Source organism: Schistocerca americana, chromosome 6, assembly GCF_021461395.2.
Source record: "Schistocerca americana isolate TAMUIC-IGC-003095 chromosome 6, iqSchAmer2.1, whole genome shotgun sequence".
NCBI classification, from domain to species: Eukaryota; Metazoa; Arthropoda; class Insecta; order Orthoptera; family Acrididae; genus Schistocerca; species Schistocerca americana.
In genome coordinates this window covers 485,455,819-485,480,854 of record NC_060124.1, presented here as the reverse complement: position 1 = coordinate 485,480,854, position 25,036 = coordinate 485,455,819, and the positions used below count along the sequence as shown (strand labels likewise).

Genomic DNA, 25,036 nt, shown 5'->3' with positions numbered 1-25,036 from the left:
TTTTAGTTGCCGTCTCTGTCATTCTGTAAAAAGTATTCAAACAGATTTTTATGTTTCGCAGAGAAAAAAAGGTAATGTGGACTGAATGAAAGTATTCTTTGTTCTCAAACCTAGCGGTGTCAATATGTATATTATTACACACTATACAGCATTATTTTATGTCGAGCTTAAAGTAATAAACAATACACAAGCATTTACTTTCTGAACTAGAGAGAGAAAATTATAGCTACTGTATCGTTTTAGTAATATTACAATTTGTTTAAATTTGTGTACGCTTAACAATACGAACTTAAATTTATCACTGGCGGTAAGTGTTAAGTGCAAGTAAGATGAATGTTCTGTTGTTCTGATCCAGCACTTTGAGAAACCGTGATCCTTGTGACACAGCTGCGTCCATCTTCAAACCGTCGTTGTAACCCACAGATCGAGAGGTAGCCATGGTGTCAGAGCATTCCTGTCTAGTTGGTGTGGACCTGGTACACCAAGTTGAACAGTTGGTACGTTCCCTTCAGCAGCTGTAGAGAGATAAAAGAACAATCCATTGTTAATTATAAGTTAAGAGAAAGATGAACATTTGTGGTAAAAAGCTGATACTCTTCACGCTCGCGCCTGACAAACTGACTCGAAGCTTCTTCTTCAGTACTAGTTCTTCCCATGACATTGTTGCATACGTTACAATTATTGATACTGTAGGAAAACTACGGAAAACGAAATTTTAGGTAAAGATTACGTGTTTCTGCATAATATCTAAGAAAGTGTACCCAAATCCGTTTCCTGTATATTGTTTACTGAGTCCTCCAGACTGCATATTCCACGTCGGTAACGCTAACCAGACTGCTGGGGCTCGACTCGGAGGTAGGCTATCCAAAACCTGTTGGTGGGCAACTGTTAGTTGGAACATTTCTTGAGTATTGTTTGTCTACTTGGGACCCTTGTCAAGGGAAATTGTAACGAAAAAGATGGACGAGATACTAAGAAGAGCTGCACTGATGTTCATGGTTTGTTCAGTCAACTTGAGAGTGCTGCAGAAATCTTAAAAAAAACTGCAAATCTAAGAAACACGGTTCAAAACAAGTGCACAAACTTACTACGTCTGCCATAATAGGCTTCACATGACTACTACACTAAAATAGGTGACGTTTCTTATCTTACCAGTTCAAGTAATTTTCAACATTACATCTCATAAGCTTCGATTCTCTTTCATTAAGGTCTGCGTGTGATACTCCTTGCTTCACTTCATGTATTATTTAGCTACCAAAAATAGCAAAATTCTTCAACTTTGTCTAATTCTTGATCACCTGTTTTGATGTTAAGTTCATCGTTAACCACACTTCTACCACTCTTTGTTACTCTGATTTCTTTGGGTTACTCTCTACGCAAATTCTCACTACTCAGAGTTTGATCCAACTCACCGGATCCTGTAATTCTTCCTCTAACTTAGGACAGCAGTCTCATAGAAAATCTTAGCACTGACATCCTTTCACTGTGAATTACAGTCCCACTCTTGAACGTTTCTTTAATTCCCCTTATTCCTTCTTCGATGCATATGTATTTAACATTTGGAGCGAAAGATAATATCCTTACCTTACACCTTTCTTATTACGAGTATTCTTTTCCCTGTCTTCCATTTTTTTGTTTCCTACAGGTATTTTATACTGCCCGTCTTTTCCTATGGTTAACTCCTTCTTTTCTCATAATTTCGAACATCTTGCGCCATTTTATACTGTCGAACACTTTTTATAGGCTGCCGAATCCTATAAATGTGTCTTCCCTTCTTTATGAACCGCAACCTCAGAAATGAGACTCTGCTGGCTTTATCTTCCCAAAAGCCAAAATAATCGTCATCTAACAGATCATCAGTTACATATTATCCTTGTCAGCAACGTGGATGCATCAGAAGTTCATCTGATTGAGCGAAAGTTCTCGCATTTGTATGCCAGTGCTATCTCTATTACTGTGTGGATGTTATTTTCCCAGAAGACCTAAGGTATGTCTCCAGTCTCGTGCATTCAACACACCACCTCGGTCGCCACTTAATCCAGTGAGCTTAGAAATTCCAGGTTATTGGGTCTTCGAAAGCTCTGTTAAACTGTAATGCTGGATCCCCTGTGTCATACACATCGATTGCCTTTCTTTTTCTATGACATCATAAGACAAGCCATCCTCATGGTAGAGACCTTCAATGTATTCTTTACAGCCTTCCTATCCCTCTCTTGTGTTCGTAGCAATGCAATTTGCATTGCACTCTTAATGTCGACTCGCTTCGTTTTTTCACTAAAGGTTGCCTGGACATTTCTGCATTTCGAATTTGTCTATCAATCTACCATTTCTTCTTCGAAATCTTCTCCCTTTTCCTGCAGGGATTTGGTCTTTACTTTGCCGCACTTCTTATTCCTTTCATTTCAAAACGACTTTTCTTTCCCATGCTCCCGGAATTCCCTTAAAATATTAGTACTTCTATCTTTCGTCGATCGTTTGACCTAAGGATTCTTGCTTGTTTCTTTCCACGTATCAATGTCTTTGTATCCATCGTAGGTGATTGCCTATTTTAGAGATGTCCATCTCTCATCAGCTGAACTACATGCTTGGTATTCATTATCGCAGTAACTACGTACTTAGCGAACTTGACAAACGTGTCACGATTCCTCAGTACTTCCGTATTCCACTTGCTTCCACACTGATCTTTCCGGACGATTCTTTTTGACTTAGGTGTACCCTTCATCACTACTAAATTGTTAGCACTGTCTAAATTTGTCACTGGGTACTCCTTACAATCCCAAATCTGATTTCGTAATCTCTGTGTTACGATGTTCGTCTGGGCAGAAATCGTTATCACAAGCTGCCACATAATCGCGGATAAAAACTATGTTCCGTGAGGTGTAGAATCCCTTTCCGTTCCAGTCTACCATCGCAAATACTTTTTTGTCCTCGGAGTACCGATTTCGATCAGTGGTGACTATCTTCAGGTTTGTATACAATGTATCTTCATATAATAAAACCACGATAGCATGATCAAGAAATAGGCGACCTTGAGTACGATTAACGATATGGAACGAACTACGCCACACTGCTGGCAGAAGCATCTTGTTGAGTAGACGTATCGTTAGCCACATTCGACGATGCCTAGATGGATGCATTTCTTGACGATGCCACTCTTGCTTTATTATTTTAAGACATGATGTGAACAATTATAAAGATGGTCACTATTGAATGAAATAGATTGTGAGAGTTGTGGAGGACATCTTTTCTTTTGCGATCATATACTGCAGTAAAAGAAATGAATTCTAGAATCCTGTTCATCCTTCCATTGCACTTCACTGACCCCCCCCCCCCCCCCCCCCCCCCGTTACCATATATCAAGACTGAGTTTTTGGTTTTTCTAGCTTCCGTGCCACGTTCAAACATATGAAATTAGGCATTCTGTATTCTTGTGAATTCAATCTTGTTCTGACAACTACCTCCCTCTTAGTAGCCCCGTTCCGATTATCTGAGTAGGGGGACTAATTCGTAATCTTTTGCCAGTGGAGAGATCATCAAGACATTATTTCAGTTAGTGGCCATATGTCTTGTGGATATACCTTATGCATCTTTAATGTAAAGGTTTCCATTGCCTTATGCAGCATCGCTCCGTTAATCATTGCAGATTCTTCCGTCTCTTAAGGTCAACTTCCCACATCAAAAGAAAGAGGTTGTCCTGAAACTCAGTCCATCCCTCCACCCATTTTGACGAAACGAACGAGGGTGACTCCTTATGCCGGAAGTCTTCGTCTGCCATTGTAGTTGACATTTTTTTTAGAATTTAAGCAGAGGCTTCACTCGAACTGGGGAACCACGCCGTTTTTATTACTAGTCAAAGACGCTATCTCTAGACCACGCTCAAATGTTTAAATATTTGAGGACTTTGGTTTTAAGAGATGAAGGGACTATACTGAAGAGGAAGTCATGGCGGCCCATTTCAGGCAAGTCAGATGACTTGTGGGCAAAAATCTGTACTTGACAGGACCGTGTAAGGCACTGCAAAATCATGTCCAGTCTCTTTCGAGGTGGGTAATAGGCTGATAGGCTCCACGAAGGTGGTAAACTGTCACCTCTGGTCGAACTTATATGGACTATGAATATTCTTTGTAAATTTGTAGTGTAGGTAAAGTGATGGCTTCTACGGGGGGGGGGGGGGGGGAGGACTCATCCGATGACGTGATGGAAGAAGAGACAGGAGTCGATAGGGTGGAGACAGGGGATACATTGTTAGAACCAGGATTTAGAAGAGCTTTGGAAGACTTAAAATCAAATAAGGCAGAACGGATAGTTAACATTCCATTGGAATTTCTAAAATCATTGTGGCAAGCGGCAACAAAACGATGATTTACGTTAGTATGTAGAATGAATGATTTTGGCGAACATCACATTTCTTCCGGAGAAATATCATCCACACAATTTACACGTTTGCAAGAGCCGACAACTGCGAGAATTTTCGCAAAATCAGCTTAACAAGTCATGCATCCAAGCTGCTGATAATAATAATGTAAATAAGAATGGAAAATAAAAGTCAGTATCTGGTAGATGACGTTCAGTTTGGCTTTAGGAAAGGTAAAGGCAGCAAAGAGGCATTGCGTTGATAACGGAGGGAAAATCAAGACACGTTCATAGGATTTGTCGGTGCGGAAAAAGCTTTCGACAAGATATTGGAAATCATGAAAAAATAAGGTAAGCTATATACAATATGTGCAAGAACCAAGAGGGAACATTAAGAGTGGAAGACCAAGATGTAAGTGCACGGATTTAAAAAGGGTGTGAGACAGGAATGTAGTCTTTCGCCCATACTGTTCAGTCCTTACATCGAAGAAGCAATGACGGGATTAAAATTCAAGGTAAAAGGATATCAGTGTTGAGATTCGCTGATGACATTGCTGCGCTCAGTGAAAATGAACAAGAATTATAGGATGTGCTGAATGGAATGAACAGTCTAATGAGTACAAAATATGGATTGAGAGTAAATCGAAGAAGGAAGAAAGTATTTAGAAGTAGCGGAAATGAGAGCAGCGAGACACTTGATATCAGAATTGGGGGTTACGAAATTGATGCAGTTACAGAATTCTGATACCTTGGCATCAACATGGCTTGAATGGAGCTAGGAGGACATAAAAGACAGATCAGCACTGGCAAAAAGGGCATTCCTGGCCAAGAGAAGGCTACTGGTATCAAAGATAGACATTAATTTCAGGAAGAAATTTCCGAGAATGTACGTTTCGAGCTCAGAATTGTATTGCAGAATAGCATGGAATTTCGGGAAATGGGGACAGAAAAGAATCGAAGCAATTGAGATTTGGTGCTACAGAAGAATGTCGAAAATTAAGTGGACTGTTAAGATAAGGAATGAGCATGTTTCCGCAGAATGGGTGGGGAAAGGAATATATGGAAAACACCCACTAGAAGAAGGGACAAGATGAGAGAACATACGTTATGACATCAGGGAAAGTCTTCCAAGGTGCTAGAGGTAGCTGTATAGGGTAAAAACTGTAAAGGAAGCCAAAGAGTGCGGTACATCCAACAAATAATTCAGGACATAGGGATATTGCTCCACGAATGAACCTACACGATATAGTAGAGTAAAAGAGGACAAATGCATAGTAAGTATATGAGCTCTTAGTGTTTTGGAAATAACCAGCACTTCAGCGAATGGCAGAGTTCCAAAGTCACTGATTAAATCTGTCGCGATCTATGCTGAGAATAGTCTCTGTATGTCCATCTTTTTAGAGATGGTTGCGGGACTCGGCTGTTCGGTACAGGATGGCGTCTAATTTCCAAATTTATTTTATTTGGTTACCAATTTCGGCGATTTACTGCGCCATATTCAGGCCCCTGACTGACTTGTAGGAAGGTTCCAACCTCGGTTCCGGTCAAAGTAGGGGCCAGCATTCAAATACTGGTCGCTGTTGATTTCTGCTTGATACAGCGGTCACTTCAACCATCATCTGCCGACTCAGAAATCTACAGATACCAGTATTTGAATGCTGGCCCCTATTTTGAACGAAACTGAGGTTTTTATATTCCTACACGTCGGTCATGTGGCCTGAAGATGGCGTGGAAATTAGACCACTGAAAGAAGTTCGATTTGACATCCTATACAGTGAATAGTTTGCTACTGTGTGTTAGTAAAAGATAGTGATTGACCTCCTGGAAGGTGGCTCTGGAGAGCTCGATGAGCTTGCCCACTCTGATGCAGAGGGGTTGCTCGGCGCGCGTCATCAACACCCGGAGGGACCTCTTGAACCGCCGGTCGGCGTCTGGCCAGCCGCAACTGTAAGCGGAGTCGGCGAGCCGGTCGCTCTGGAACATGGCAGACACACTGCTATACACCGTGGAGCCAGCAGACAGGTGGTATGTTGCTTCTGAATGACAAATAATATTAATCGAGGAGTCTACAGTTCACAATCCAAGATCACACACAAACAATAACAAGGAATACATCACTTCATCCCACAAACGCCTTCCGGAAAGAGGGTGGCGGTACGTAACGTGACATAAAAAGTAAGAGTCCATAAGTAGGCTTACCGATATTCGGTCTTCTCGCGCACCTGTGTCGGAAGAAACAGGAATACACCCTGAGGAAGGCTTCTTGCAATATTCGCAAAAACGTCGGGATTTTTTAGTTGACAAAGCGGTTCCAAACTCAGAAGAATTTTTGTTGACTGTGACGACGGCTGCGGAAGCCTACGTTTGCAGGAAACAGAAAAGCGATAGTATTTTATGCAGTGGAAATGAGCGTTTGGCGTCATTGCCCGGGAGGTCCCTTGCGGGGCAGTTCGGGCAACACCAACTCAGAGGAAGGCCTCGGCGCTTGTTCGTGACGTCACGTCAGCTAGGCACGGCGAACGCCAGGTCTGTTGCAGGCATACTCATAATTGTGGCAACTCCCTGTCTGACACAGGAAAATGTGAAATTATTGGCGGTAGTTGACCAACACACGTTGTTCTGAGAGATTACTGCAATCAATTAATTGTGCAATTCATTACTCTTCTTAACAAATAGCGTACTCCTGAACTTAAATTTCCACCTGTTTTAAGGATTGACATACAAAAACAATTTCTTGGTCTAGCAGCAACAGAATTCGTGCTTCTTTACCTTATTTGTAAATCTGAGGAAGTTACATTTGTACTGGGTTGCTTTTACAAGAAACTGTGAACATGTTGGTGCTCTTCTTTAGGTGTCTTGGTTGACTATGGGGTGAGGAGCACTGAATGTTAATGAAATATCTTGCGATTGTAGACGTTAGGGAAGGGAGCGGGGGACAGAAGAAAAGGCAAAAGAGATACTTGTTTTATCAAATAAATTTTTTGTGTTATATAGTTTCTCCTTTCAGTTGCAAGAGGGAATACTTATCTTTTCTAATGTGCACGTTTAAAAAAGTTTAAGCTCAGCAGTATTTTCGATGTATGAAGCTATTTTGTTTCCTGTTTAGAATTCCTTTCGTTGAAAACGACTGTAATCTAATCACTGGCAACAGTTGGACATTTACACATGTAAATTAGTTCACATTTCCAGTGACGATGTCAAACGAAAATAAATAAATAAATAAATAAATAAAGCGAGTTAATTGTAAGGGAGTTGGGGTAAGTTTCGATAACGTAATGGATCAAGTAAATATAGTTACTTGAATGTAAAATTTCCGAAGCTTGCAATGGGCAAAGCATCTTCTCAAGTTAATCTACGTTTGTTTCGAGAGGATTCAGTAATACAGAACAATGATCTTCATTTGTAGCTTTACGATAGTAAGAAAATCTTTCATCTAAATAAAAGTGCAGAATCCAAAACAATACCAAACATTTTGTCCAAAAGTAGATTTATGGTGATAAGCACGCCCAGACGTTTCTGCCCGCAACAGACCTGGCGTTCGCCGTGCCTAGCTGACGTGACGTGACGAACAAGCGCCGAGGCCTACCTTAGAGTCGGTGTTGGTTCGGGCCGCCTTGGTGCAGGTCTTATTGCATTCGACGCCACACGGGGCGACCTGCGCGCCGGGTAGCGACGTGTGTATGTGTATAGATTGAAGCGGCGAGTGAAAATTTGTACCAAGGGCGGGAAGCAAACACGTGTCCCTTGCTTACGAGACGGGTGCGTTAGCCACTAAGCTGCCTTGGCACAGCTGTTACCACGACTGCACGAATTTCCCTGGCACGCCTCCCTCCTCGCTTGAAATTCTCACTGCCGACTCAGTCTAGTTTAAATTCCCCCTTAGGCAGGAACAGAACTGTCGAGGCTCTCCATGTTCTGGACTGGCATCTCAGCATCAAACGTAAATGAGGGATCCAGCCTGAAACCCATTTGGAGGTACTTATACATATGAAATGATACAATTTCAGATACTTTACTGGCCTCATACAGATATAATTTTATGTATGTATATTGAAGCGACAAGGGAAAATTGGATATTAGACAAAAATACGGAAACACCAGAAACACATTACCATATCTAATACGGTGCTGAAGTTCAAAACAGCTTGCAGTCGTCTCGGAATGGAAAACGCATCCTGCAAAGTATTCAAGGAACTCCCATACCATTATTTCTGGAAAATAGTGACAAGTTCAGGTAACGAAGATGGAGGTGTATAGCGCTCACGTACTCTTCTCTACGAAGTGTAGCACAAAGGGTCAATAATACTGACATATGGTAATTGTGGTGGCCAGGGGAGGGGCAACAGTTTATCACCATGCCCACAAAAGCAGCTCTGAACAATGCGGGATATGTGAACAAGGGCCCAGTGGTCTTGGATCGCAGCATCGTTCGGGAACAAACATTGTACTATGGAATAAACCTGATCAGAAGAAAATGGTCACATAATTTTTGGCAGTAGTACCGGGTGAACACAAAGTCTTGCCTTGAATATAAAAATCTACTATAGAATAACCGTTTGACATAATAAGTTACATTTGATGCCATTACATAGGTTAGTGTTTCTTGTCGTTGTGACCAGTGCTCCACAACACCGACGCGCTCTGTTAGGTCACGTTAGTTGCTGGCGAAATGCCGTCGAAGCAGGAGAAAGCGCAATGTGTGCTTTGGTTTCACGAAACGAAATCACCCATCAGTGTTCAGCGTAAATTTCGGGCTTCTTGTGGACGGAGCCCTCCTGACGTTAAATCAATAAAGCCATGGTATGCAAAGTTTAACGAAATGGGCAGCGTTGAAAATCGTCCTCGAGGTGGCAGGCCGCGTGTGAGTGATGCAACTGTTGATCTTGTTCCGCAATCGTTTCAACGGAATCCTTCTAAATCAACTCGTAAAGCATCACGTGAACTTCAAATACCGCAAGCAAGTGTGGTGAAGATTCTTCATGAAAGGCTTAGGTTGCATGCTTACAAGTGCAAATCGTGCAGGCCTTGCAATCGAATAATTTGCTGATACGTGCTGAATTTGCAACTGAGACTCTCAACAGGATTGATGGCGCTAACGATTACTTAAATCGCATTTGCTTTACCGATGAATCCACGTATCATTTCAGTGAAATGGTAAATAGGCATATTGTCCGTATATGGGGTTCAGATTCTTCACATGCTACTGTACAGTTACAGCGAGAAAGCGAAAAAGTGAACGTTTGGTACGGCCTCGTGCATAACAAGGTTTTTGGACTGTTTTTCTTTGCGGAAAAATCCATTACCGCTAACATTTACTTAGACGTTTTGCATCAGTTCATTGCCCCACAGTTAGAATAATACCAACCATGGATACTTTTCCAGCAAGATGGAGACCCCCCATTTGGATCGGTAGATTGGAAGGAACGGTCCAACACCCTGGCCATCCCGCTCTCCAGACATTACGCACCTTGACTTTTTTTTCTGGGGCTGTATCAAGGAAAGAGTCTTCGTCACACAAGCTGCTGACGTCGACGAATTGAAGGCTAGGCTATAAGCTGCTGCGGTTACTGTGACAGAACACATGTTAGGAAACATCTGGCGTGAACTGGAATACTGCCTCGACATTCTTCGAGCTACCAAGGGAGCACACGTTGATGTTCACTAACCTAAGTGGTCTTAGAAAAACTAGTAACACTAACCTATGTAACGGCATCAGATGTAAATTATTATGTCAAGCAGTTATTCTGTAATAAATTGTTATAATCATTGCAAGACTTTGTGCTCACTCTGTACGTCATTGTAGGGTAACTATAGGGCCATGGAATACCATGATGTGGTTGTCCAAAACCTTACCGAACCCCCGCCAGGTTTCACTCTTGGAATGTAAACTTGGACAGAAGCTGAATACAGCGAGCAACAAGAATCATCCGACCAAATGACAGTCTTGCATTGCTCCATAGTCCAGGTTCTATGAATTCGGTACCACATTTTCCTGTCATGGGTGTCTTCATTTATGATAAGTGGTTTTGGAATTGCAGCTCCCCAACTTATGGAACTCAGCTCGTGTTGTTCTAATGCTGACACGTTTCGCGAGTTCTGCAGTGACGTTTTCAGTCGTCTTATTTTTCTTGACAATCCTCTTCAGTGAACGTCCATGACGATCTCTCAACACACACTTCCGTCCGCGTTTTGACTTAGTGGATGGTTATTTTCCGCTTTCCCTGTACGCAATACAAATCTTCGATTATGTGTCTCGTGGAACACGAGATAATTGAGCTACCATGGTTAAGGACGCCCTCATCATAGGAGCACCAACAATCTGCTCACACTCCAAATTACTTGGCTCCGACATACTGCACTTACAGCTACACAGAACACTATTCTCATCACGACTAACACCTATAACGTATTGACAACATTCACAGCGCAATCTGCAGGCTTGGCTAGAATCTCCATTTATTTGCAAGCATTGATTTCTCGTGATGGTTCCATACTTTAATCCAGACCCCCTATCTATCATTGTAAAATTTCCTCATAGATCTAATTCCATATACATTATGATAATTATGGGTTGACGACCTCTTGGACGCCCACGCATGAGATACTTGGACAATATTCAAGACGATCTCAGAAAACTAGGACATGACAGACAGTGGCAAATTACTTGTAAAGACAGAGCAAAGTGGTTCAACATTGTCCATTCTGCAGCAAAAAGCCTTCATGGATTGTAATGCTTAATAATAATAACAATAATAATAATAAGTCTCAGGATAAAATTAAAACCATATGGTCAGTCGTAAAGGAAGTGGCTGGTCTGCAGAGACAGGTCGAGAATATAGAATCAGTGCGTAGTGGGGATGTCCATGTTACTGATAAGTCGCATATATGTACAGTACTTAATAATCACTTTCTGAATATAGCAGGTGAACTAAATAGAAACCTAGTCCCAACAGGGAATCATATAGCGCTTTTAGAAAAAAGTGTTTCGAGACTGTTACCTGAAATGCTCCTCCATGATACTGACAAGAGGGAGATTGAGTTAATAATTAAATCACTAATGACCAAGAACTCTCATGGATATGACTGAAGTATTGTTCCACGTATGTTAGCTCAGTACTTAGCCATATCTGTAACTTTTCCTTTAGGAGTGGTCGGTTTCCTGACCGATTAAAGTACTCGGTAGTGAAGCCACTTTATAAAAAGGGAGACAGGGATAATGTTGACAATTACAGACCTATTTCTATGCCATCGGTGTTTGCTAAAGTTATCGAGAGGGTTGTATATACAAGGTTACTGCAGCATTTAAATTCACATAATTTGCTGTCAAATGTACAGTTTGGTTTTAGAAATGGCTTAACAACTGAAAATGCTATAGTCTCTTTTCTCTGTGAGGTTTTGGACGGATTAAATAAAAGGTTGCGAACGTTAGGTGTTTTCTTTGATTTAACGAAGGCTTTTGACTGTGTTGACCACAAAATATTACTGCAGAAGTTGGAACATTATGGAGTAAGGGGAGTAGCTTACAATTGGTTCGCCTCTTCCTTTAAGAACAGAAAGCAGAAGGTAATCCTCCGCAATATTGAGAGTGGTAATGATGTTCAGTCCCAACGGGGCACTGTTAAATGGGGCGTTCCCCAAGGGTCGGTGCTGGGGCCACTGCTGTTTCTTATTTATGTAAATGATATGCCTTCTAGTATTACAGGTGATTCAAAAATATTTCTGTTTGCTGATGACACCACCTTGGTAGTGAAGGATCTTGTGTGTAATATTGAAACATTATCAAATAATGTAGTTCATGATATAAGTTCGTGGCTTGTGGAAAATAATTTGATGCTAAATCACAGTAAGACTCAGTTTTTACAGTTTCTAACCCACAATTCAACAAGAACTGAGATTTTAATCAGACAGAATGGGCATGTTATAAGCGAGACAGAACAGTTCAAGTTCCTAGGCGTACGGATAGATAATAAGCTGTTGTGGAAAGCCCATGTTCAGGATCTTGTTCAGAAACTAAATGCCGCTTTATTTACCATTAGAACAGTATCTGAAATAAGTGACATTTCAACACGAAAAGTAGTATACTTCGCATATTTTCATACGCTTATGTCATATGGTATTATTTTTTGGGGTAATTCTTCTGATTCAAAAAGGGTATTTTTGGCTCAAAAACGGGCTGTTCGAGCTATGTATGGTGTAAGTTCGAAAACCTCTTGTCGACCCCTATTCAATAGTCTGGGAATTTTGACATTGCCCTCACAGTATGTATTTTCTTTAATGTTGTTTGTTGTTAGCAATATTAGCTTATTCCCAACAGTTAGCAGCTTTCACTCAGTTAATACTAGGCAGAAATCAAATCTGCATGTGGAATGCACTTCCTTGACTCTTGTGCAGAGAGGAGTGCAGTATTCTGCTGCATCCATTTTCAATAAGCTACCACAAGAACTCAAAAATCTTAGCAGTAGCCCAAACACTTTTAAGTCTAAACTGAAGAGTTTCCTCATGGCTCACTCCTTCTATTCTGTCGAGGAGCTCCTGGAAGAGCTAAAAAATTAAGCAAATCCCAGTGTTACATTCTTGATTTTCTTTATTTAAACTAACGACTTGTCGCCTGAATATGTTTCTTATATTTCATTTTATCTGTTTCTACAATCGTGTTATAATTTCTTGTATTGACTCATTCCATGACCATGGAGACTTCTCCTAAATGTGGTCCCACGGAACAATAAATAAATAAATAAATAAATAAAATAAATAAATAAATAAGCTGCACAGAGGGCGGTGGTGCGCTATCTGTGGAAGAAATGGAAAACCATCTCATGAGCGCCTACACAATTCGTAATAATCGGTGTGTGGAATGGAAATAACTCTGTTACAAACCAAAACACTTTTTGTTTCTGTTAAAAGCACAACGTGCAGCAATAAGCAGCAGTTGTGTAGTTCATTTTAGAGTGTTTGAGGGACAATGAATCAATACAGAAGACTGGTTTATTTTCAAGGCCTCTGAGGGATCCACTTGTACGTGGAGGCAGATTTTGTAATATAATTCTTGAAAAATGACCTGAAACGATTGTCATATGTAGAAGAGATTGTATTTTTGACACCAGTGAACCAAAGATGTTGCCTGAGTGGCAGAATCAACTGCAAATAAGGGACACGCGGAGCGCAGCAACAGTTGCCGTTGCACTATGTTATAGGTAGGATGTAAGACTTACAGCTAGTGGCTAGCTGTGTGAATTAAGTGTTGGTCTACGGACGCACCATAACACAGTTTTTATAAAGCGATGAATGATACTGTAACTCAAAGGTAAAGCAACTAAACAAATATGTAAGGTAATGATGCAGCAACTCAATGTGGCTTTCGCTAATTTTTACAGTGCTGACTCTTGAAAGTAGGAACCAAGTGTTTCCCATCAGATTTAATGTATAGGTTGATTAGATATACCCAATTTGTAAAATTTTGTGTGTTTTGTAATCCTGATACAGAGGAGCTAAATTTTTGAATCTATTTTGTCAAACGATGTCAGACTTTTTGTCATGTACCAATCCAAGTGTTTTTAATTACGACAGTAAGTGAGAATTGTAGAACAGTTGAGAAGTTCACTGATTTTGAAGGTAATATAAAATGTTTCATATCAGATTTTGTGAAGAAGAAACTTTATTTTGAATACAACTTTCAAACTGAAGCATTTGGTCTTAGGACATCCCCTTATCAGTATCTCATACTCTTCCGTGTCGTGTTTGTTTGAGCCCAATGAATGTTTTGTTTAAAGAAATCATTTTTCAATCAGAGTCTGAAAAATATTGATGTGCCAGAATTAGAAAAGTGATAATGTTTGTAACAGCTTCAATGCGGGCAGCATTGCACGGCACTGAGTCAATATCCGGTATTTTCACTGAACATTTGCAAGGTTATTCATTTATCGACCACTATCTACTGATATTATTTGTATGAAGATATTTTACGGCCGCCATTGCACTTCACTGTGCGAAGATGGAATATTTTCTATGGCTACTGTGGAGAGAACAGAAGACTAAGATTACATCCGTTGCGACTCTAGAGCTAAGGAAAATTTATTTCATTGTTTATTTGCATAGGGAATTTTATCAGTTTGTTGCACAGGGCCATAGAACTCGGTGCTCAAGAGACTGGGTACATTTCAGAGGAATTGATTTCATTACGAAAAATGCGTATTAGTTTTGCAGATTAAGTCATTTGCTCAGCAAAACATCACACAGTAAATTTACACGACACTAACATTACGCATTTTAAATTCATTAGCAAACAAATAAACAAAAACACAAATCTTTTCTAAAGAACGATACAGGCTGTTATTCATGTTTTACTTAAATTTAAAGTATTTGTTCTGATGTCCTCTTGAAGCTGCGTTACTAATCGGTTGTTTAGCTAAATCAAATCAAATGGCTCTGAGCACTACGGGACTTAACTTCTGAGGTCATCAGTCCCCTAGAACTTAGAACTACTTAAACCTAACTAACGTAAGGACATCACACACATCCATATCCGAGGCAGGATTCGACCCTGGGACCGTAGCGGTCGCGCGGTTCCAGACTGTAGCGCCTAGAACCGCTCGGCCACTCCGGCCGGCGTTGGTTAGCTCCGATTAAACTTAGATAGCATGTTAGTTGATATTAGAAGACGTGTGTCAAGACGCATCCTGTTTAACTTCTTACTTCTTTTTGAATGCAAAAAGCGACACTAGAAATAGTTACTTACAAGAGCTCACCTGGTCAATAATCGCCTGTCCAGTAAGGCAGTACAAACCACTCTGACACATGAAGACTGGAGCAGCGAGGAACATTTTGATTTTAGTAGACATGCTGGCGTCCGTCTCCAGCATCTGTGAGACACATGTTTACTCTAAGACTGTATCTCAAACACATAGAAACTAAATACGTAGCAAATGCAGCAAAAGTTTTAGCACCGATGAAACCCAACAGTGATATTTCCTATGTACCAATGACATTTGAAAGTTTGCTTCTTCGATGTGCAGGTTGAATAGTAAAGAGAGACAGCATTCCTGCCTTGCACCCTTTATAACTCGTTACGTTTTGTGTTGGTCTTTCGTACTCTTTCTTACCTCTTGGGACTTGTGCGTATCGTTTATCATCAGTTTTCACCGACAGATGAGAGCCTCCGAATAAGTAAAGACAGACACAACTGAAGTCACTTACTTTGTAGACTCGTAATTGCTAATTTGTTTATCGTGTCACAAGCACACAACATGTAAAACAAACATACGCAACTTAACTAAGAACAAAATATATACATTACAGACAAAATATATACATTACAGACCTTCAGACCAAAACCTGGCGGCCTCAAGTGCACTGATCATAGCTTTTGCTAAGGCGACACTGCAAGACGTGGCTTACGGTCTGCTGAAACTTACATTCACTGATCACTGACTCCAACACTGAGACACCATTCCTGGTCATGGTTTCCTCCTTGTGGCCCCAGAACGGAGTCGGACGAATGACTTTCAGGTACTCCATGAGACAACCCTTCTTTAGATATCATGCATGTTTCCACATACTGTATTCTATCGCACCGTCTCATTTCCTGTTGTGGTGCTATGAGGAGTGTCTCAGTTAAGGAAGCACCTTCTCGAGTTCAGTCATGTACGTGTTTTCTAATACGTAAACAGAGGACGAGTCTCTGACGCTGTTGTTTTGCTCCTATTTTTTTCTGGCTTATACTTCTCGTTGAATGTCAAGGAGGTGCGATTCCAGCGAGTCAGTATAGGCTCTCCAGAGGAGCTGGCCATAGAAAGTCTGTAATGAGACGGAACGTCTCACTGAAATCCATGTCTTCTGATTTGGTGTGGTTGAATCTCGTACACTGAGTTCGTATTTGCCTGTAGAACAACACAAAACTACCACGGAAATCCTACAGTTTCTGGTTGTATTCCACTATTTGTTCCGGGAAATTTGTGCACAACATTATTTCTGGCAGTCAGTTTCAGCTTGATGTGTTTAAAAGGCTAGATTCGGTCAAGCAGAGCTCATAGCTATTCTTAAGTTGCACGAAATTGAAACTCTTCTTTCTTTGCCTCCCTTTCCCTCATATGAAAAGCACACGTTTGTATTTTTAGCGCTCCTTTCACGGCAGGCAAACAGGGTTCCTGGAGCAGTCGTCAGTTTTATAGCTGGAGAAGAATCGGCTTTGTAGTCGGTGATGGTAGTTAGGGAGAGAGGCGTCGACTGGCTGAACACTAATTGCCGTACTGAGGATCATGCAGACAGAATTGAGACGGTATGTACTGCTGAAGTTAATGCGAACTAAAGTTGACATGCGCACAAGTGCGATCCAGTTACTAAAGTAATAAGCGATGAGCAATAGAATATTACAGGCAATTAACACAATACAGGCACTTAAATATCGTACTTACAACTACTAGTGAGAAGATGTGCGAACATAAGTTGAGAATGTTTATAGAAAGAACGGCAAATATTCCCATGCTTACTGCCTTTTCTAACTCGCTCACACACCTGCAAAGAAAAATGAAGAAATGATTATCACACTGCATAAATGCCAATCGAAGCTCAAAACAATGGACAACTCTCACAGCATCAAGAATGGTCTGTCTAAATTTGCCATCTTCCTTGTAGATTCCCCCTCCCTTTCACGTGTAACAACTCTTTTGAAATATTCTCTTTGTTTATATGTACTTATCTTAAAGAAAAATCATTGTCAACTATCATGTAAACAGAAAATTTCTACAGCGAAAACAAAAATCATACATGTAACATATAACAAAATAATATTCGCAACAAGGAAATAAACTAAAACTCCTTTTAAATATTCACCATTGAAGGCTTCAGCAACTTTCAGCTCATTCTTGTTAATTATAGCGTATTTTAGATTTGTGGGAAGTTTTCAACAATTGCTATTCGGCTTATTTCCTAAATTAAGTTCTTTGATTAGGTTAATGAGATTGTTATAGAGTACCGTGCCTATAACAATCCCCATATATCTGGTTTTAAACTGAGAATAGGCGGTATTAATCCCTTTATCAAAGGCATTAGAAAGAACTCTTTTTACTAGCTTATTCTGTTAGTACATGTAACATATATCGGTGTCCCTTCCGCTTAGTTGTTGATTTTTACCATTGTTACTCATAAGATGAAAACTTTGTCTCTTCTAAAGGCACATTTTAATGTCGAAGTTGACAACTTGCTTAACTTGCATATTCAGGAATTTATTCCTATGCTTCTCCTGGAACTGTTCATGACCGTGGTTTGAACCAGGTTGAAATATACATTTCTTTTAAGAGACCAAATAATAAAAGACGGCTTAAACGTTCCCAGCAAATTGCAGATATTCAGATTCGCTTCCAACAAAAATGGTAAAGTAAGTACTTAAACTCTGTCAAAAATGCTCCTTTTGAAACAGTGTGATTGGAGATTTTTGTTTTATAGTACAAGTTCAAATAAACAGAATTCACGGTAAGTTACCATATAGTAACGAATTACCGTTTTGAAAAAGGGAATGAGTTCAGACTGATGAACGAAGAAATGAATTCTGCGTAATATTTGACAGAATGTCAGTTTCGAGAACAGTTAATATAGCTACGTATCGTGATTCACAAGTTTAGTATCTGTTGGTGGTGTTTGAAATGTACTCACGTTTTTACAGAGTTAAAAAGGTTCTTTATCATTTGACTTTCACGTCAATACTATTGCAGGAAAGAACTTGTGAGTATTGCCACTGACACCTAAACTAACTTGGTGTTACTGCCTACGGTGGAAAATGCGTAGATCAGCAGTTTTATCTGTTAGTAAAGAAAGAAGTTCTCTCTAAAGAGACATTTTACAAGTAATAAATTCTGAATTAACAATAGTTTTTGACAAACGATAAGGCGTATTGTGTAAATCATGTCCTGATGTGTACTTACACGACAATGAGTTGATGGTGCTGGATGCTCTTTACTAACAGCCTGTACATTTCGTCATCAACACTTTTTCCTTGTTTGGAGTATCTTGAAGTGAAGTCAGATGTAGAAGTACTGGCCAAGCCAGCTTCAGTTCTGGTAGAATTTGGGACGATTATCGACTCGTCGCTAGATGCAGTATCTTGGGCCGTTATAGCGAACGTAGATGCAGTAGTCATCGACTGTAGACTAGTTACATGGGTAGTTGCCTTTCTCATACTCTGAATGTTGCTGTTGAGGACGTGTATCTCGGCCGTGACGCTTATGATGAGGGTGACGAAGACGACGTCGATGAAGAGAGAGAGCTGCACGCCGCTTACTATCATGGAGGACTCCAGCGTCCAGAGGAACCCGTAGTTGGATGGATCGCTCTGGTTGAAAGGCAGCCACACGGGCAGCGGCAGCTGGGGCTCTTGATCTGCGCTGCTCAGTGCATGGCTGATCAGCGGGTCCAGGCACCAGAATGTCAAGTGCATCTCCGCCGGTACCTGCACACATCACAACCTCGAATCAGATAACCCTGAAGAGGAATCATGGCAGTAGTGGCAGTTGGTGACCTGCTGCGGGCTAACAAGTCCCTGGCTCTTCGACCAGTCCAGGCTCCATCTCCTTCGTCAGCTGAACACAGCACAACCTGAAATCATGCACCTGGCCCTGGCTGAACGTCACCCACTGTTGTAGGGGCAGCTGCCAGCCGTGCTCTACCCTGCCTTTCTCTCTTCAGCAAGCACAGAGACTCTTTTGTCACCGTAGTCATCTACATATTGCTCAACCTCAAATCACAGGGATAGCTCTGGTTGATGGGCACCCACATCATCAATGGAAGTTGACAGATTGGCGCTCAGAGCTTCACTAATCAGTGAATTTAGGTAGCAGAAGGACAAGTGCATCACTGCCTTCATCTACCCGTTGCCCAATTTCGAATCACAGCCTCCAGCATTCACTAACTACACTGATGCGCGAATGCATCCTGGCCACTACCCAGGGCAAGATTAAACGGCGCCAGCTGGCTGTGAGGAAAGCATATAACCAGAGCACAGACAGAAGGAGAGTCATTCCAGTGATAATGCTCGTCTAAAATGGGTAAATACACCGAATTATGTGGCTCTGAGAAAGGTCACATTGTGATGGCCCGGTGGATGGGAACGAGCAACTCGGGAACGCTAAAGATAGTCGGCTGTTCTCATGCTACTAACATTAACATGTGCGACAAGTGCTTGACGGACGCCGAAACCACGATCAGGCAACAAGGTGTTGGACAAATTATTACTGAACAGGAAATCGGATGCCCGGACACTCCCTACGGTAGGATATAACTGTGATTTCAAATCTGAGACACCGGGTGTTGTGTAAGAATGCGTTTGGTTCTGTAGATAATGAGCAGCTCAGATGGTAGAGTATAGATTGCCATATTGAAATAATTACATGTCATTAATATTTTATCTTTATACCGTGATAATTGGAATGAAACCGAAGCCGGCTAGTTGCATTAAAGGACACACGTAACAGCTGTTTGGACTTGCCTAAAAGAATGTTAAAGGAGGATAGGTGGCGACGGTGTACAACGCCATTGCAGGACAAGTGTTTTGGAGCAGGTTATTCAAATCACATTGTTGAATATAAGGCTCCATAATATATGACTCCTTATTTTTTCCATGTTCTCTAAACTATAGTGACAGTTACGATTTCAGTAACCTTGCGATGACTGAGACTATATTATGGCTCAGTGTAAACGAGTTGCCTCGTTGGAAGGTCATATCCGGATAATGTGTCACCCAGGCTAGCGGCTGCAATATTGTGGTGCAGGGGACATTCACTTGGGCTTCTATAGGACCTGCGGTAACCGAAGGCAGTAAGACACCTGTGGAGTATGTGAACACTATTGCGAACAATCTGCATTCCTTCACGCTTGATACATCTCTCGGCGGGCGAGGGCATATTCCAGCAGGATAGCTCTCCATGTTACAAGGCCAGAATCGTGCTACAGTGATTATAGCGGTTTTAGAGCACGAAAGTGAACTCATCTTGCTGTCTTGCCCAGTGCTATGAACCAGATGCAACACAACCAGTACCGTGCTCGTAAAGTATCTGGCAGTAATTTGTGGGCATTGCGTGACTTCTGCGTAGACATCCGATGTCGACTACCTCCAGAAACCTATAAATGACTTGTCCAGCCTACGCAACGCAGTGTGTTCCGGGTGGTCAAAGTGTTTCGGCACATCATTTTTTTCCTTTTTTAGGGTCATCTGTCTTCTGATTGGTTTGATGCGACCCGCCACAAATTCACCTCCTGCGCCAGCCTCTTCATTTCAGCCTAGCACTTGCAAACTACATCCTCAAGTATTTGCTGGATGTATTCCAGTATTTGCCTTCCTGTACAGTTTTTGCCCTCTACAGCTCTCTCTAGCACCACGGAAATCATTCTCTGATATCTTAACAGATGTCCTATCATTCTGTCCCTTCTCCTTGTCAGTGTTTCCCTTGTATGCTATTTCTCTCCGATTCTGCGCAGAACTTCCTCATTCCTTACTTTATCAGTCCATCTAACTTCCAATAATCGTCTGTGACACAACATCTCAAATGATTCGATTCCCTTCTGTTCCAGTATTCCCTCAGTCCATGTTTCACTACCATACAATGCTATACTCCAGACGTACTTTCTCAGAAATTTCCTCCTTAAACTAAGGCCTATGTTTGATACTAGTAGACTTCTCTTGTCCTGGAATACACTTTGTGCCAGTGATAGTCTGCTTCTGATGTCCTCCTAACTCCATCCGTCATTCGTTATTTTACTGCCTAATTAGCGGAATCTAGCAGAATTCCTTAAATCCTGATGTTAGGCTCCTCGGTTCTCATGGCTGCTACTTCTCACTATTTTCGTCTTTCTTCGATTTACTCTCAATCCGTATTCTCTACTCATTAGATTCATCATTCAGATGGTTCAAATAGCTCTGAGCACTACGGTACTTAACATCTGAGGTCATCAGTCGCCTAGAACTTAGAACTACTTAAACCTAACTAACCTAAGGACATCACACACATTCATGCCCGAGGCAGGATTCGAACCTGCGACCGTAGTAGTCGCGCGGTTCCGGACTGAGCGCCTGAACCGCTAGTATCTTAGTGTCGTATGTAGTCTCTTACCTGCTAACTGACTTGGACTGGCCTATTGTTGGTGGATCAGTGGCACGTGGAGTGGAATTTGAACTCGAAAAAGAGGGACAATGAAGGGAGTACAGTATCCCCCACGCTCCTATGCTTCTGGGCTGGATTTATGGACCGGGGTGGAGAACGGAGACTGCTCTCAGCACTTTGGAAATCAAGCTTTTTCACTTTGTTTCTTCGTCAAAATTCCGTTTGTACTGTCAGGCTCCAAGTTCTCCTGGATTCGTCATTTCCTGTCAGGAAGGTAGCAGTTCGTAGTAATAGACGGCAAAGCATCGAGTAAAACTGAAGTGATATCAGGTGTTCCCCAGGGAAGCGTCCTGGGACCTCTGCTGTTCCTGATCTATATAAATGACCTGGGTGACAATCTGAGCAGTTCTCTTAGGTTGTTCGCAGATGATGCTGTAATTTACCGTCTAGTAAGGTCATCCGAGGACTAGTATCAGTTGCAAAGCGATTTAGAAAAGATTTCTGTATGGTGTGGCAGGTGGCAGTTGACGCTAAATAACGAAAAGTGTGAGGTGATCCACATGAGTTCCAAAAGAAATCCGATGGAATTCGATTACTCCATAAATAGTACAGTTCTCAAGGCTGTCAATTCAACTAAGTACCTGGGTGTTAAAATTACGAACAACTTCAGTTGGAAAGAGCACATAGATAATATTGTGGCGAAGGCGAACCAAAGGTTGCGTTTCATTGGCAGGACACTTAGAAGATACAACAAGTCCACTAAAGAGACAGCTTACACTACACTCGTTCGTCCTCTGTTAGAATATTGCTGCACCGTGTTGGATCCTTACCAGGTGGGATTGACGGAGGACATCGATAAGGTGCAAAAAAGGGCAGCTCGTTTTGTATTATCACGTAATAGGGGAGAGAGTGTGGCAGATATGATACGCGAGTTGGGATGGAAGTCATTAAAGCAAAGACGATTTTCGTCACGGCGAGATCTATTTACGAAATTTCAGTCACCAACTTTCTCTTCCGAATGCGAAAATATTTCGTTGAGCCCAACCTACATAGGTAGGAATGATCATAAAAATAAAATAAGAGAAATCAGAGCTCGAACAGAAAGGCATAGGTGTTCGTTTTTCCCGCGCGCTGTTCGGGATTGGAATGGTAGGGAGATAGTATGATTGTGATTCGATGAACCCTCTGCCAAGCACTTAAATGTGAATATCAGAGTAATCATGTAGATGTAGATGTAGAAGATTATAGCTACTGTCTCCGTAAAACTGAACAGTGCTCAACGAACATGAGACACGATCTTCAAGTCTACAAAGGTAGTCTTAAGTCCATTCGTAAGGATATGTTCCGATACTGCTACTTTTTGTCTGAGCTTGATATAATGTTCATTACAAGAGGATGAGCCCCACAGCACAGAAACCAACCCATAAGCTATCCCGTGCACACACAGCACCAACAAGGCCGATTTAAAGTGGCCCTTATTGCTCCCGCCGGCAATCAGCCAAATGGAGGCTGGTGTTGTCGGCTCCTACTGTGTCGCTACTACCGCTACGCAGAGCATGCCTGTCAGTTCTCCAGAAAGCGCTCTCTTCTGACGTGAGCGTTTCGTCTGTACCCAAGAAAAACATAATTACGGTCTCAATTATAGTTGAGACCTGATTTATCACGTGCTTACAGACACTACCGTGAAGTGTACTATATATGAATTGCGTAGTTTTTTACACCCATTTTTATAGGCGGTATTGGCTTTAAACTTCATACTTATTGTTCCCATCTTCAGTCCAAAGACTCTTCTGATGCAGCTCTCCTTGTTGTTCTAGCATGTGCAAGCCTCTTCATATCAGAACAAATACTGCAACCTACATTCATGCCGGCCGGAGTGGCCGAGCGGTTCTAGGCGCTACAGTCTGGAACCGCGCGACCGCTACGGCCGCAGGTTCGAATCCTGCCTCGGGCATGGATGTGTGTGATGTCCTTAGGTTAGTTAGGTTTAAGTAGTTCTAAGTTCTAGGGGACTGATGACCTCAGAAGTTAAGTCCCATAGTGCTCAGAGCCATTTGAACCTACATTCATCTGACCCAAATCACCTGGTCTCCCTCTACAATTTTTATCATTTTTACCCACCATACTTCCCTCCATCGTCAAACTGATGGTTACTTCAGGGCTCAGGATGTGTTCTATCAACCGAGCCTACCTATAAGTAAAGTTGCACCATAAATGACTTTTACCTCCAATTCGATTCAACACCACCTCATTAGTTGAGAAGCTCTCCTGTCTGATTTTATTGTCCAAAATATGCAGAACTCATTTACTACTTTCCGTGTCTCATTACCTAATCTAACTCCTTCTGCTTCACATGATTAATTCGACTACGTTCCATAACCTTTGTTTTATTTTTGTTGACTGTCGTCTTACAACCCCATTTGCATAACAGCATCCATTCTATTCAGCTGCTGTTCCAAGTCGTTTGCAGTCTTTGACGGAAATACAGTTTCACCGGCAAACCACATGGCTTTTATCTTATTTCTTCGCCTTGGAATTTAATTTCCTCTTTAAATTTCATCTTAGTTTCCTTTATTGCTTGCTCAATGTACAGATGAATAACTTTGGGGATTGTCTAAACCCTGTCTCACTCTGCTCTCAACCACTGCTTCCCTTTCTTAATCATCGACTCTTACAACTATCGTCTAACTTCTGTGCAAGTTCTAGATGCTTTACCCCTCGTACCTTCATAATTTCAAACTGCGTATTCCAGTAAATACTGGAAAAGATTTCTCTAAATTAGTTTTTGGATAGGTTCCAACTTGAGCAAACACATTTCTCTCGTCTTTGTTTCACTAAAGATACAGTATTATCAGTATTTTTTTTATTTTCTCTGTATTAAATAACAGCAGAATTCCTCTTCACTGACTGTATAAATGGAATTCCAGTTTTTAAGGATAGTAATCACAAATTTGAAACCAGCCATTTTATTTATGTATACCTTGATTGTTTTTGTGGCTTTTCATATTTTGGTTGATATCTGTTTTTCTTTCACAGAGTGTCATCTGCAACTTAGTGAAGAAAGTTATTTACAACGAAAGTTTAGGACTCGGGATATTAGTGTTTTGTGGTTAACGTTATTTCATTCTACAAAAAAGATTGTGTCTTTGCATATCTGTGTTTGTACCTGTGCACATAATATGTTTCCACTTACTTTTTCAGGTTTCCCCATTACCTTAAATGTGAAACAGTACTTCTGCGCTTGAAATGGTGTCACTGTCTAAAAGCAACGAAAACAAGATGGCAAGCTCAAAAATGGCTCTGAGCACTATGGGACTTAACTTTCGAGGTCATCAGTCCCCTAGAACTCAGAACTACTTAAACCTAACTATCCTAAGGACATCACACACATCCATGCCCGAGGTAGGATTCGAACCTGCGACCGTAGCAGTCGCGCGGTTCCAGACTGTAGCGCCTAGAACCCCTCGGCCACCCCGGCCGGCGAGATGGCGAGCGGTTGAATGTGAACTGGGTAGGAATTTAGAACCCTGTTTTAGTCTTAGCCAGCGAGAGGTGTGTCCCACATTGTATGTGAATAGGTAAGAGTGAGTGGAAGT

The 25,036-nt window shown here is 41.4% G+C and overlaps 1 protein-coding gene across 1 annotated transcript; it reads right to left on the bottom strand.

Annotated features, from left to right (window-relative positions):
• Nucleotides 1-314: 314 nt before the first annotated feature.
• Nucleotides 315-16,837, bottom strand: LOC124619239 (odorant receptor Or2-like). Its single transcript, XM_047145480.1, has 4 exons — nucleotides 16,764-16,837; nucleotides 15,099-15,212; nucleotides 6,172-6,327; nucleotides 315-515 (listed from the first exon to the last, which is right to left on the bottom strand). The coding sequence occupies exons 1-4, from the start codon at nucleotides 16,830-16,832 to the stop codon at nucleotides 459-461; spliced, it is 396 nt and encodes a 131-aa protein (XP_047001436.1). The 5' UTR covers nucleotides 16,833-16,837; the 3' UTR covers nucleotides 315-458.
• Between the last annotated feature and the right edge of the window lie 8,199 nt (nucleotides 16,838-25,036).

Excerpts from the sequence above, each read along its gene's own strand:
- LOC124619239 (XM_047145480.1), bottom strand. The coding sequence starts at position 16,832 with ATGGGAATATTTGCCGTTCTTTCTATAAACATTCTCAACTTATGTTCG. Across the intron at positions 15,213-16,763 it reads ACATCTTCTCACTAGTAGTT|ATGCTGGAGACGGACGCCAG; the intron begins GTAAGTACGATA and ends TGTGTCTCACAG. Across the intron at positions 516-6,171 it reads CCAGAGCCACCTTCCAGGAG|CTGCTGAAGGGAACGTACCA; the intron begins GTCAATCACTAT and ends ATCTCTCTACAG.